We start from the raw sequence: 12,787 nt of genomic DNA, 5'->3' as shown, positions 1-12,787 counted from the left end.
GGATCTCCAGTGAAGCAGCCGACGATTCCCTGGCGGGATAGTATCTGATGGCTTGTAATACCATCTTGTCCAAAAGCTTCACATGGCTTTGCTTCAATTAGTCTGTGCACAGTGAACAAAAGGGAATTGCTCCATTTATATGAGCTCTGGCATCAAGTGTTTGCTGGGAGCATCAACGCCCCTGCCTTGCGGAAAGAATTCTTTAGGCTACGCAGTGAACTTTTCTCCAACCATGACGCACCGAGTGGGGTCGGACCGTTTATACGGAGTCCACAGATTCTTGTACTACCTGAATCACTTCGAGGAATGGTCCGGCCAACTGCGCTGTGAATGGGAATTTTATTTTGCACAGCACCTTTATCCAAATCATATCGCCTGATCTTGCCTCCATTACCCGCTCAGGTTGCCAAACATGAGTCGAACAACGATCAGCGAGGTTGCTCTCAACGGCTTCGCAGCTTCCTCTAGTTATGATAAACATCGACCTTCCTACCCAGCTGATGCCGTTGATCAGCTGCTATATGCGCTCAAAGTCGCTGGAGTTCAAGGTGCACGTGTCGCCGATTTGGCCGCAGGCACAGGCAAGTTCACAGAACTCCTGGCTGCAAGGCCGGAGCAATACTCGATTGTCGCTATTGAACCTCACGAAGATATGAAAGCAGAGCTCGAGCGAAAGAGCTTGAAAGGGGTGAATGTGGTCATGGGGACAGCAGATGATATGTCGGAGATAGCAGATGCAAGCTTTGATGCATTGATCGCATCGCAGGTTAGATCCCAATCCTTCACAGTGCAGAGAATGGTTCTAACCGGTAGGTCAGTCGTTTCATTGGTGACTTTGCCGCTGCATTCCATCGTGAATGTTGTCCGGGCTAAGTCGCTTGTATCAAGGTTTGCCAATCGGCCTGCTCTTGAGGAAATTCACCGAGTTCTGAAGCCGACACGCCTGCTCGGTATGATCTGGAATATTGAAGACTGTAAGGCGCACATGGAGCCCTTTCACGCAAGATAGGGGTCGTCTCTAATAACAGTGTTGCAGACAATGCGCCTCGTGACTGGGATATGACAACGAGTTGGGAATCACAAATCCGCAATCTGACCTGGACCCTCAATGATGACCTTCCTCGCTTTCGACATGAGAAATGGCGAAAGTGCTTCGATGACCAGCTTGCTAGCACTCCTTTGAGCCTGGCTTTTGCGGACCCGCTATTCAGTCTACCGCTTGGTGAAGGCAGTGTCAAATTCGAAACGTGGCTGAACAAAGACGACATCTGGAAGAGATACAAGACCTTAAGTCAAATCGCGGTTCTGGGGAGAGAGAAGCTCGAGGTAAATTGCGACGCATGCAGAATGAATGTTACCACTGATCCATAGTAGGAGGTCAAAAAGGAGTTCTTCAATGCCATCGACCACAAAGATGTCGTGCAGGATGAACAAGGACGAGTCGCCGTGCACGGACACACATTTTTCGCGTGGACATCTAGCATCCCAGAGCAGCCGCTGCGAAATGGTGGTTGACTCCAATAACTCATCACAGGATCATTGACCTCTTTCGCTCCTCCCCAAGCCTGACAACCTCCCGACTCTCCCCCAACTAGACATTCCAAGCCCGGTTAGCGGGCCATCAGTCCATACCTTCAAATATCTGCTGTACCATAGCCCCCTGAAACTTCTGCAAACAGCGGCAGCTCTTACTCCTGCCAGCTGGCGAGGCGAAGCCCCATGCAGATCACCATGAACTATGGCGCTTGCTCAGCTCCGGAAGTCTCATGCTTCGCAATCCCTCCTTTTGCAATCACTCGGAGGAGATATAGAGTACTTCCACACTGTCAGCTTCTGAAATAACCATTGAGAACATCGGTTGCCGTGGTTTGCCCAGAGCAGCTTGTGTAAACTAACCATTGTTCCCTCTAACGAAAGCATCCCCATAAGTCCTTCTGAGCTGCCCGTTAACATATTCCTGACACTTCTCGAGCGCGATGTTCATGTATCCATCGACCGACTGAAGTTCACCTGTCTGGTCGATTAGATCTGGTATTTCGTTGATGGAACGGGACTACCTTTGTAGATGATGCCTGAATTTAGCTTGACCGTCACGGGAACACCAATGATCTCGCTGAGAAAGGCAGAGGGGTCTTTACCATCTGGAGGGGCGGATGTATTCGCATTGGTATGGTTTTCCATGATCTGATAATTATTCAGATATGAACATTTGGTATGTGAGATCTCTACTGCATGCGACTCGGCCTTTGTACGTATTAGGACATGGCATTGCTTGGCAAGCTGTCCCCTCCTGCATGGGCTGCTTGCGGTCAATTCCTTGACTACTAGCGGAGGATCTTCTAGCGTTGATTGTTCACCGGCATGTCTGACATTCAAAACTTCCTGAGGTACCGATAGCATTTCTCTCGGAAATATGTAATAAGAGAATGGCAACAGCCCCTGCACCTTCGATCAAGAAGTCGTTCTTCAAGAAACCAAACTGGGCCACAATTGCGCCCCCAACTGAATCGAGGGACTTCTTTAGACATTCAGATACTGTCTACGATAGCATTTTGAGGGAAAAGGAGAAGCGGAGGGAACGACATGCTCAACAGAAGCAGGGTACAGCTGGCTTAGATGATGAAGACTCGGATAGGGAGAGCAAAAGAAGAAGAATCTTAATCGACGAGGAAAACCAGAAGGAAGATAGCTGTAGTGGCTCAGAAACAGCAAGCATTCGAAGGGGGGAACAAGACACGGCACCAACTGGGCACCTTAAGACTCGAGCGAAGTCCCCTGCGAGACGCGGGCCTATTCAAGCCGGAAGAGCAAGTCCTACCTATCTCGAATCTTCGCTAAATCCTACTACCCTATTACACTCTAATGTCATCGAACTCGACTCTCACAAAGAGAACAACCAGCATCAACCAATCGGACCTGAAAGAAAGGTCCAGGCTAGACTATCGGACGAAGAGGCCTCGGAAGAGGAAGATGAATATGTCCTCGCACTCAAACAAAAAGCTCGGGAGAAAGCACGCCTAAAGAAGCTAGGCATTGAGCCTGCTCGTAAACAAGAACCGGCGTTACAGGCTTTAGAAGCCCAACAGCAACGGCATTCACCCTCTGGCGACGAACCCACATTCTTTCCACAACGCGCGGCACCCACTCCACCTTCCCAGAGAGACGAAACGATCGTGCAAATATTCATCGATACCAAAATTCCAAACGCAAAGCCACTGATAGTCAATCGGAAAGTCTCTCAACCTATGCAGCAAGTCAGAGCCGTATGGTGCGCGCGGCAGAACTTCACAGACGACATAACAGCCCAAGTCATCTTCACATGGCGAGGGAAGCGGCTCTACGACACAACCACCAGTACGCACTTGCTGAATGTCTTGAAGATGGAGCGGGCTCGTCAATTAGGCGGATTGGCAGGCGATGACGACGAAGATCCGAGTAACGGAAGGATAGAGGTGGTAGCTATGACGAAGGACATGTATGAACAAAAACAGAATAAGAACGACGCCGAAGCAGACGCAAATGGTATCACAGACCCAACCCTCCAGGATCGCCAGTCGCAAGCGAGGTCAGCGACACCCGAACCAAAATACACAATCGTGATGAACGCTCAAGGACTGGAGCCGTTACAGCTCAAAGTCAGGCCGAGCACGCCGGTCGCGAAGATGATGGCTGGCTTCAAAAAGTTACGCCACATAGATCCGGCGAAAACCTGTTGGTTGATTCATGACGGAGACAGATTGGAGCCGGAGTCGTTGGTGAGGGACACAGAGATAGAGGATGGCGATGCTGTGGAGGTACATGTCAGGTGATATGGAGCACTCCGCATCTTGTTCGTAGTATTAAATTCATCATTCGACAGTAATTACAGTGAAAAAAATCTCATGACCAGCAGGGAGGAAAGCCATCGTTGCTACTGTCCACATGTCTCTCAGCCTGAACCCGTCCCTGTACCTCTAGGAAAATGTCTCAAGGACTACCTCTATCTATCCACCTTACTTTCCTTCCAGTAGGAGATAGCCATGGCCAACAATGTATGCACATCTCTCGCCCTGGAACCCCCAGTATCTCTTCAAAGTGGCCATGCTGTGAATACTTCCGCATCAAATACAGATATAAGATCCTATCCCAGGCCCACTCCGACATGTCCCCCGAGCATCTCAGGATAGGTTCTTGCCACCATCTACTCGCTGCTCTCCTGCGCTTTCCCCTTCCCATACACCAATAAAGCCCCTGATTGTTTGTTGTGACTGAGATATGCAGATGGGGAGGGTGCTGGGGATATTCGGGTGCAGGCAGTCATGGGACGTCTATCAATGCTCCAGCTGCTACGGGGGTTTGATCCGCTTTCTCCTCCACCCTACTCTACGGCACTGCATTTCTAGTGGATCTGGTTCCGAAGGATGCAAAACGTTCGATCGGTGGTCTACGGAAGCAAGTGAGGATTGAAGTTCAAGGCTTTCGAGACCGTCGTGGCAAGAACTGAAGACGATTGTCACCAGAGCATACATAGCGATCCTAGGATAATAAGCTCAGCTGATGCCTAGAGGTAAGCCAGTATGACGACTCTCTGGGTGAGGCTTGATGTCGATGTCGTGAGTCTATTCGTTGTCATGCGCTCTCTCCATCCTGTGATCTTCCAACGTACATGCCCTTCTGCCATCCTCGGTGTTCCATCGAACGTCCTTCCGCGACCACAGCGCAACGACATGCTCTTCAACAGCAACAACCATAACTCATTAAAACACCAGCGCGGCTCCTTTGGTCTTCTTGTCCCCACTGTAGTGTAATCAGTACCTGGATATACTAGAGGGAAAATGACATACCCGAGCTCGAAGTGTTTGCATCGCTTCAGCGACAGCTGTGACTTTCTCTTGCATTTTACACATTCGAGTCGGAGCACAACCTTTTTTGTTGTCTTGGCTTTCTTGTGAAATACTGGCTTCGTTTGACCTCCATACCCGGATTGTTTTCGGTCGTATCGCCGCTTTCCTTGCGCGAACGTGGACGCCTGCAGCAGTACCTCCTGTTAGAAATATTCTGTAGCAGACGCTTTAGACTGCTCACCTTGCCGGCTTTGTACTGAGTCACCTTGTGCTGCGTATGTTTTCCACACTCCTAAGTCTCCTCTCAGTCTTAGGTTACGACAGAACATAATAACTCTTGCTCCTCACCTTGGAGCCACAGAAAGTATTCCTATTTTTTGGAACGTTCACCATGGTTTCGGATGGAACGAGGTCGAGAAATACTGGGAATCGTCGGGGTGGATGGAGGTGGACGGATGGTAAATAGATGGTGGATGAACGGTAGTTGTGTGCGCTCGAATTGCAGTGGGCTACATATTAAATCTTGGCATTTTCCTAAAGTGCTACCATAAATTCTGTAGAATTCTTGGCATGTTCAGAAAATCACTTTTCTATCCGCAGATGTTTCAAATCATCCCTCTCTCCTTACAAATAGAGTGTGTTATGGAAAATTTAGTATTGTTTGATTCTCCTCTTCCTGAAGAATATCAGACTCAATTTTTTAGACGGAATATTATAAATAGCATGTATAAAAGTAGAAAATCTACTTCTGTTCATTTTGAAGTAAACTTTGAAATTTAAGTGCTGAGGTTCAAGTAGCTTGGCATTTAAACAGCAAATTTTCAAAAACAAGATATTTTACTAGTTCATATCATCTATAAAGTGAGAAATAGTTACAGACATTACTTGACTTCATTTACTAGTAACTTATATAGTGGAAAAGTCATAACATATCCTGTGGTGGTCAAATATTGTAAAATCAGAGGAAGAAAAATTTGAAGTTCTTGTAATGCCAAGAATTCTACAGAATTTATGGTAGCACTGTACTTCTAAACCTGGGTAGTACTTTATCGCACTACTAGTACAGCAGGTAGCCTTTGAAGCTCCATGCTACTTCACTATTCACAATGAAATTGCTGACGGTCAACTTCCTGACCTGCGCCGTCAAATCCTGCAAGTCTTCCCTCTCCTCGTCCTCAGAACCGCTTTCTGACGAGCTCTCACCCTTCCCACTGCACTTTCGGAACGCAGTCCTAGAACGCACAGAAATCAACTACAATCCGCGCTTCATTCAGAACATTCTACCGAGAGTCAACTGGGAGGCAATGAGAATTACAGCGAAAGAGCTGGGGCTGTTGGGTCTACTTCCCGACAACAACCCTGCGGATGACCCGGCCTGGAATACCGAAAATGACGCGGAAGCCGATGTCAACAATGGTGATGCAGGGGTTGAGGGTGCTGCTGTGGCCGAAGAGCAGGATGAGCACATGGAAATAGACTCGACTCCTCAGAAAGGTGCAGACGTAAAGGAGGAGGACATAGACAAGAAAGGGAAGGTACTCAGACAGCTACACACTCTTCTCCTGGAGACGAGCGTATCAGAGGGAAATTTGGCATGTGGGAAATGTGGATTCGAATATCCGATCAAGGAGGGTGTAGGGAATTTTCTGCTGCCGGCACATCTAGGTAAGCTATTTTTCTCCCTTCTCTTCACATCTATTGCTTTCTTGCTCAAACCGGGCTGTTCGGCAATGAAAAGGAATGGTACTGGAAGTGGCAGCCAGCCCGCCAGATTGAAAAGCGGGAAGGCTGACCTATGTCTGTTCCTCCATAGTGTGACCTCTCATTTATCCAGCCAAACAGCATTCACGCCAGCGACTATACGATCAGAATAGGCCATGGAGAAGATATACGGATAAGGTACTAGGTGCAGAGTTCTGTTACGCGAACCCACCCACACGCATCCCCCCTTGGACAGGAAAACGCATAGCAAAGCTAGGCGGTTCACCCGCCTGTGGCCCATGCAATTGAATGCCAGGAAAGCGGTAGGCTTGGCGGAAGATAAAAAGAGTCGCAGCCCTACTACTACTTAGTACCTATGGTTCCGCGTAACGAATCGCTTACTATTGACACAACCGGTAGGTCAGAGCCCGGAAAGGCGAAGTAGAAGGGTGCCCATAGCATAAGCGATAATAGAGTTGAACGTAAGGAGAGGAATCAAGAGAGTCGGAGGGCCAGAGAGTGTGGTAGTTGAGTGAAAACAGCAACCGTCCGCAGCATCTATACTGCTTAATCAAGAAGTGAAAAACGGAAAAGGAACATGCAGGCTTGAGGCCGCCAGATATTATGCTTTATTCATATCTGGAAGCAGACATTGTGAGTCGCGAGCAGCGGCAACACCCACGATATCTGGAGTATTGTGCATGATTTAGGCCCTCCTCCATGGCCTATGCAACATCCGTCATGTATATTTTCAACCTCCCCGATTCGTGTAATGCCCATCAATTCATTTTCTCCCTTCCCCCAAACCAGCAAAGAAGGCCTTTGCACCATCGAATGTCAGGTCGCAGCTTTCCTATCCATGTCCCAGTCCACACTACAGAGCCTGATTACGCTACTATCTGAGAAGGGGTAGCTAAAGCCAGCCACCCAACCATTAGTATGCATTGGCATGCCCACCAGGAGCACAAGAAGACCACCATATCCTCTAAGGCCATGTCAACGCCGCCCCTACGCCATCCCGAGTTGAGATGCGGTGCATACGGTGAAAAGCGAAAGGTCGTTGAAGTGCAAGTACAACGCCAGGAAAGATGCCCGAACAATGCAATAACCTCCAAGATGCGCTTTTTGGCATACCTCGTACGGAAAGGTTTTTAGTTGAGGAAGCCTTTACAACCTGTCGAACCGCAGAGACAAGGAATCCGGTCTTCGCTGCCCATTTCACGCTCGAATTTGTAGTCGTACGTGAGTTCTTCATCTGCAAGCAAAATTGTTAGCAAGGGGGTTTCAATGATAAAAGGTTCACCCACCTCTAGCAATATCCCGCAAAGCGTAGATGACGATTCTCTTGTCGCCATCTACACGAATAATCTTTGCGGTACAATTCGGCATGCAGCTATGATTGATGAACCGGGCGATTCCCCCTTTCTTGGTCGCGTCAACCACATGACCTTCATCGATGCGAAAGAGGTACGAGCTACCAATGCCGCTCTTTTCGTATCTTCTTTCTCGCAGATCGGCTATCTCCTGTCGTACCTTCTCACCCACATATTCGATGATCATTTCATTGGCTGCAATGGGTTCGAGGGAGTAAAGACCCCAGTTGTGGATGGCGGATCGAGCGAATTTGACGGGCTTCTTGCGCTTCTTGAGCTGGTTGAATCGAAGAACGTCAGCATCCCCAGTCAACGCACTTAAGAGCTCCTTCTGCATGTTGACCTCTGCCATCTGCCTTCGGTCCTCTGCACGCCGACCACGAGTATTCGTTTTCGGTGCAGTTTTAGCGGCTTCAGTGACTTTACTGGAAATCTTCGGGTCGTCCTTCGCATCAGCTTCACGTTTCTCGCGCGCCTTTTGGACCTTGATGCGATGGGGAAGGTATTTCGACTTCTCGGATTCGAGAATCCTCCTAATGGGCTCTGTTCGGGCGGAACCTGTTGGGTTTGGCACATAGTAACCTTGTATCTGAGCAGAGGAATGCGAGTCTCCTGTCCTGGATTGGTTCATGGACTTGATGTCTCTCTGCTTGCAAGCCCAGGCCAAGAGGTTTCCAGCGGACGGAATAATCTGCGATCCAGCGATCTGGTTCAGCGTCTCAACATCCTCAGCGTCCTTGATTGATGTTTGCCAGCCATCTACGTCAAGGACAAGATCGTCATCATCTTGGACGGTTGCTTGTGCTTCCAAAGTAGACACACCCCATTCCACTTCAGGACGCCTCTCCCCAGGTTCGATGCGGGTCTCAATTTCGGCCTCCTCTTCTGCGGCTTCCAGAACTCCGTCAACCACCTCAGCTGCCTCAGCCTCCATTTCTGCCCGACGCGCTTCGCGTTCCTCCCATATCTGCTTTTTAGTCTTCTTTTTAGGCTTCGGCTTCTTGATTTTCTGAATAGGTGCATCTGAATCAAAATCCGGCGTCGCTTCGACAGCTACGGGAATATCCAACAATTTCGCGTCTGTCGAGTCCTCGCCATCCTCTCCGACTTTAGCAAGGCCAAAGAGCTCATCGTCTTCTTTCAGCCTCTTCCTCATTTCCAATTCTTTCACCAGGCGTTTCCGCTTCTTTGAGGAGGGCGACATTTCATAAATGTTTCGCTCCAGCTTCGATATAACCAAGTTCTCGGCTACCGATTTCTCCTGTTCGTCTTTGACAAAGTCGTCACCCATTTCGGATTCGTCTCGAGCATGTTGTCGCCTTTTCGTAGCTTTCTGTAGTAGGTCATCTTCGTCATCAGAAACAGATGTCATGCTCATGCGACTCATGGGTCTGCTCTCTTGTTCTTCAGTATCGCGGGTTATGGAAGTACGACGCTCATCATCAGAGTCCTCGTCATCCTGGAATTGCTCTAGTTGGTGGAAGAGTGGTCGGACAGCAGCTTTTGGTACAGGTCTTCTTCTCCTCTCATCCCGAAACCCTACCATGGACCGATCAAGACCAGCCTTTTTCTGAATTCTTGGTAGCGATAGAATATTGACGCTAGATTGACCGAGAGGGCGTCGTCCACCGAAGATGTCTAATCGCGAATCCGGAGTGCCCACGGAGGAATTGTCTTCAAAACGATTTCCGCCCTGGAGTTTTCTGCCTTGAGGATCCTCAATGCCTAGTCTCTGGCGCTTCTCGACGTGCTTTTCAGGATCAAGATATTCGTAGAGAGTGGGAGCTGCAATTCTAGACCTAACATCTTCTAGCAGTTTATCACGAATTTCTCGGATGACAAGCTGCAAGACCGCCCGGGAAGGATCCAGATCTCTGGCTCTTTGACGTTTCTCTTCCTCAAGATCTAAGTCATGCTCTCTTTTCATCCGAATGTTCACCTCCTTTCGTTCCTTCTCCAACGCCCTTTGCGGACTAGGGCTTCGCTCGTAATTCGGGTTCCCGTGTTTCTGGCATTCCATATTCATCACATATGTGAAAAGCGGCGTCAGATGGCATTGAGAGGCGCATCTTTGTGCTTCAGATTCGCCACGGGTTGAGCTTTCAAAGACTATGTAGTAACCCGTCTTATCGCACCGTATTTCCTTCCAGTCATACATCTTCAATCTCTTTTGTAGATGCGGTATGGTTGTGCTCATTACGGGAACGTAGCAGTGAGCGATAAATATGTATGGCAGTCGCTTGATTTGATCTAGTATAGGCGTCTCTTCGACAAGGGAAGGAACAGGAGGATTGATCGACGGTCGTATTACAATAGGAGGCTTGGGCGTAGGAGCTAAAGATATAGCTGTTATAGGCAAAGGACGCTGCTGAAATGTCCTCCCGGATGGACCTTTCGGTGCAGTGGGTGGTGGCACATTGTTCCTCAAGTGGATATCTGGTTTAGGAGGTTCGGGAAGTGTGACCTCTTTCCGCAGGTTTGCTATGGTCTGCTCGACCATCTTCCTAATCACCAGTCCTTCCCGATCAACTGCGACACGGATTGCGTTCAAACCGACTCTGAGACCTTTTTTGCCCTCCATGTAAGCTCTTTTAGTTGCGGAAATGGCGGATACAGGCGAGCCACCACGGAAAGACCTTGAATCTTTGTATCGAATACCACATATACCCAGAAACCTGCCGGTGGTCGGATCTGTCCTGTTGTTGACTTCCGCAATGTCCCCATAACTTGAGAAAAGCGCTGTGAGCTGCGAAAGTGGTGCCATAGGATCGAAGCCGGTTACGACGATATTTGTAGGGGGCCCTGGACCAACTGAAGTGGCCGCATCATAAGGCCATGCTCGTAAGGAGTAAGGCGCAGGTCGTAGTTTTGATTTCTGCTTTGCCCCTCCACCGCGCGCGTAATTTGCAATCTCAAGTCGAGGATCCTTTGGAGGAATCTCACCTGCCTCGTCAGTTCCAAAGTCAGCATACTGAACCTTGAGCTTGCGCTTGTCTTTCGAGGATGTTTTCTTGTCTAGCTCTGGATCATAAGTCGCCTTGCAACCCTTGACTACCAGACCAGTCGGGCGGGCTGAGAGGTAAAATGAAGGTGGAGTTTGAATGGGCGTCATGGTCGCATTGACTGAGGCGACAGCGACGTCTTTTTCGGCAGCAACCTCCGTCTCTTGTGACGGACTCACAAGCTTTTCTGGTGGTGAGAATTCGGAGTTTGTAAGTGGAGTCAAGGCGTGCAAAGGGTTGCCGTAAAGATGTGTCATTGCAGCGGGTTGGTTGTTTGAGCTGAAGACCGAGGAAGCTGTGCTGGTGGAACTTGCGGAACCAGCCCCATTGAGCATGTCTCCTGGTAGCAATTCCAGTTCCGCAGTTGTGTTTGGTCTTTTCGCACCGTCGGCATGCTTGGCCAGTTTTGGCGCACCCAGGGTGCTTTCTTGACTGGTCCATCGGCTAGAGGAAAATTTGGTGGAGGCGTCTCCAGGAGGCTCTTCCTTGACATCTGCGCGTGACTTTGAGCGCTGTGGGGTTGTCTTGGAGCTCTTTCGCTGTTGCAACACGGACGGAGCAGTGGGAAAGAAATCTGCGAACTTGCCCGCGGGGCGCGACATCACGAAGTTTCACCACCTCTGTCAACCAGACATCCTCTGCCAGGCTACCAAGTAATATAGCACGTCATCCACAAGAGACGCGGATTCATTGGGCGACCGCAAAATCCAGAGTAGTTCTAGAGTACCACTCTCTGTTTGATGTTGCGGTGGGTGGTCGGGGGAGAAGGGGTGTCGACGCGGCGTGGAGGATCTCACTGCTGCGAATGCCAACCACGTGTCCGGGCAGTGACAATGGTCTTTAGGCCTTGAACGTGGCCTTCAATGCAACCAAAGTTTGATTGAAAGGGATCTGAATAGATATTTTGAGGCATGGAAAGGGATTGTAGTTGAGCTTGACACTCCTTTGGACAGCAAGTTTCGATCAACGCGGATTTGGCCCTAGCGGCAGTCGTCTGACTAGCGTTGTAGCCCAGATTCTTCGAGTTCACCGCTCACTCAATCTTCATTTGTATGGCCCATCTCTTCTACCAGACTACTCCGTGGATCTACAGGAGTCTTGTATAAAGGAAGCGTCACTTTTTTCACGATGTATTATGGGTATTATCATTGTATCTCCTATTTTGTACATGTCCACTGCGGTAACTGCTGTTTCAGCGGTTTGTTCTTCAGCCCCCGCTTGCCATCCTGCAACAAGGTCATGCATCATGGGCCTCAACCAGAATTATTTCATCCTCCCTTCATATGGTAGAGGAAGCGTAGACACTATTTAGTAGTATCGAAATGAGTCAAGAGGGAAGCGTTGGGAAGGAATTGCGCAGGGTAGATGTCCTCCTATGAGGAGGCTGTGGCTAGATGACTTTTGTGAAAAGGTTTTAGGATATAATGCGTGTCGATGAAGTATCGATGTAACTGAGACTATGAGCTCGGATGAGAGCAACCAGCATCTTTATGATCTTATGGCAATTCGGTGAGGCAGTTGGTGGTGAGTGAAACAAGCGGACATGCGAGGAATCAGATTTGTTGAACACTGAAGGTGGCGATAATATATTTCTGGCGCAGGAGCCAAAGAACAGGATATGGCCGCGCAGCAGTACGGCGACGCAACCAAAAAAAATAACCGCCTATCAAATTGCACGGATATTTCCAGCAGAGTCGTGGTTCTTTTGACTTGATAAAAGAAAATAGTAGATGATCGTGAAGATTCTTAACCAAACTATATCTCGTACATATTGGAGCCTCACATGATCTCACTGGCTAGAATGTCTCGGAGGCTTTCCGGGTCTAGAATTGCCGTATTTTACGGACAGGGTCCGGAAAGTCGAAGTGGTTATAGTGGTAGTCTCCTG

General features: G+C 49.0%; 5 protein-coding genes across 5 annotated transcripts; 3 read left to right on the top strand and 2 right to left on the bottom strand.

Moving 5' to 3' along the window:
- Positions 1-412: 412 nt before the first annotated feature.
- Positions 413-1,515, top strand: EPUS_08878 (uncharacterized protein; the record flags this gene model as incomplete). The annotated part of the gene is made up of 3 exons (XM_007789289.1): positions 413-974; positions 1,037-1,326; positions 1,375-1,515. 3 exons carry the CDS (start codon positions 413-415, stop codon positions 1,513-1,515), a joined length of 993 nt encoding a protein of 330 aa, XP_007787479.1.
- Positions 1,516-2,426: 911 nt separating this feature from the next.
- EPUS_08877 (uncharacterized protein) lies at positions 2,427-3,809 on the top strand (the record flags this gene model as incomplete). Its single annotated transcript, XM_007789288.1, has 1 exon — positions 2,427-3,809. One exon carries the CDS (start codon positions 2,427-2,429, stop codon positions 3,807-3,809), a length of 1,383 nt encoding a protein of 460 aa, XP_007787478.1.
- A 927-nt stretch (positions 3,810-4,736) lies between these two features.
- EPUS_08876 (60S ribosomal protein L44) lies at positions 4,737-5,216 on the bottom strand (the record flags this gene model as incomplete). The annotated part of the gene is made up of 4 exons (XM_007789287.1): positions 4,737-4,776; positions 4,824-5,008; positions 5,065-5,115; positions 5,172-5,216. 4 exons carry the CDS (start codon positions 5,214-5,216, stop codon positions 4,737-4,739), a joined length of 321 nt encoding a protein of 106 aa, XP_007787477.1.
- A 713-nt stretch (positions 5,217-5,929) lies between these two features.
- On the top strand, positions 5,930-6,641 carry EPUS_08875 (uncharacterized protein; the record flags this gene model as incomplete). The annotated part of the gene is made up of 2 exons (XM_007789286.1): positions 5,930-6,488; positions 6,637-6,641. The coding sequence occupies 2 exons, from the start codon at positions 5,930-5,932 to the stop codon at positions 6,639-6,641; spliced, it is 564 nt and encodes a 187-aa protein (XP_007787476.1).
- Positions 6,642-7,675: 1,034 nt separating this feature from the next.
- EPUS_08874 (uncharacterized protein) lies at positions 7,676-11,501 on the bottom strand (the record flags this gene model as incomplete). The annotated part of the gene is made up of 2 exons (XM_007789285.1): positions 7,676-7,779; positions 7,832-11,501. The coding sequence occupies 2 exons, from the start codon at positions 11,499-11,501 to the stop codon at positions 7,676-7,678; spliced, it is 3,774 nt and encodes a 1,257-aa protein (XP_007787475.1).
- Between the last annotated feature and the right edge of the window lie 1,286 nt (positions 11,502-12,787).

This window comes from Endocarpon pusillum, assembly GCF_000464535.1.
Source record: "Endocarpon pusillum Z07020 unplaced genomic scaffold C734755, whole genome shotgun sequence".
Lineage (NCBI taxonomy): Eukaryota > Fungi > Ascomycota > Eurotiomycetes > Verrucariales > Verrucariaceae > Endocarpon > Endocarpon pusillum.
The sequence above is the reverse complement of the archived record's forward strand: the minus strand, read 5'-3'. Positions and strand labels throughout refer to the sequence as shown.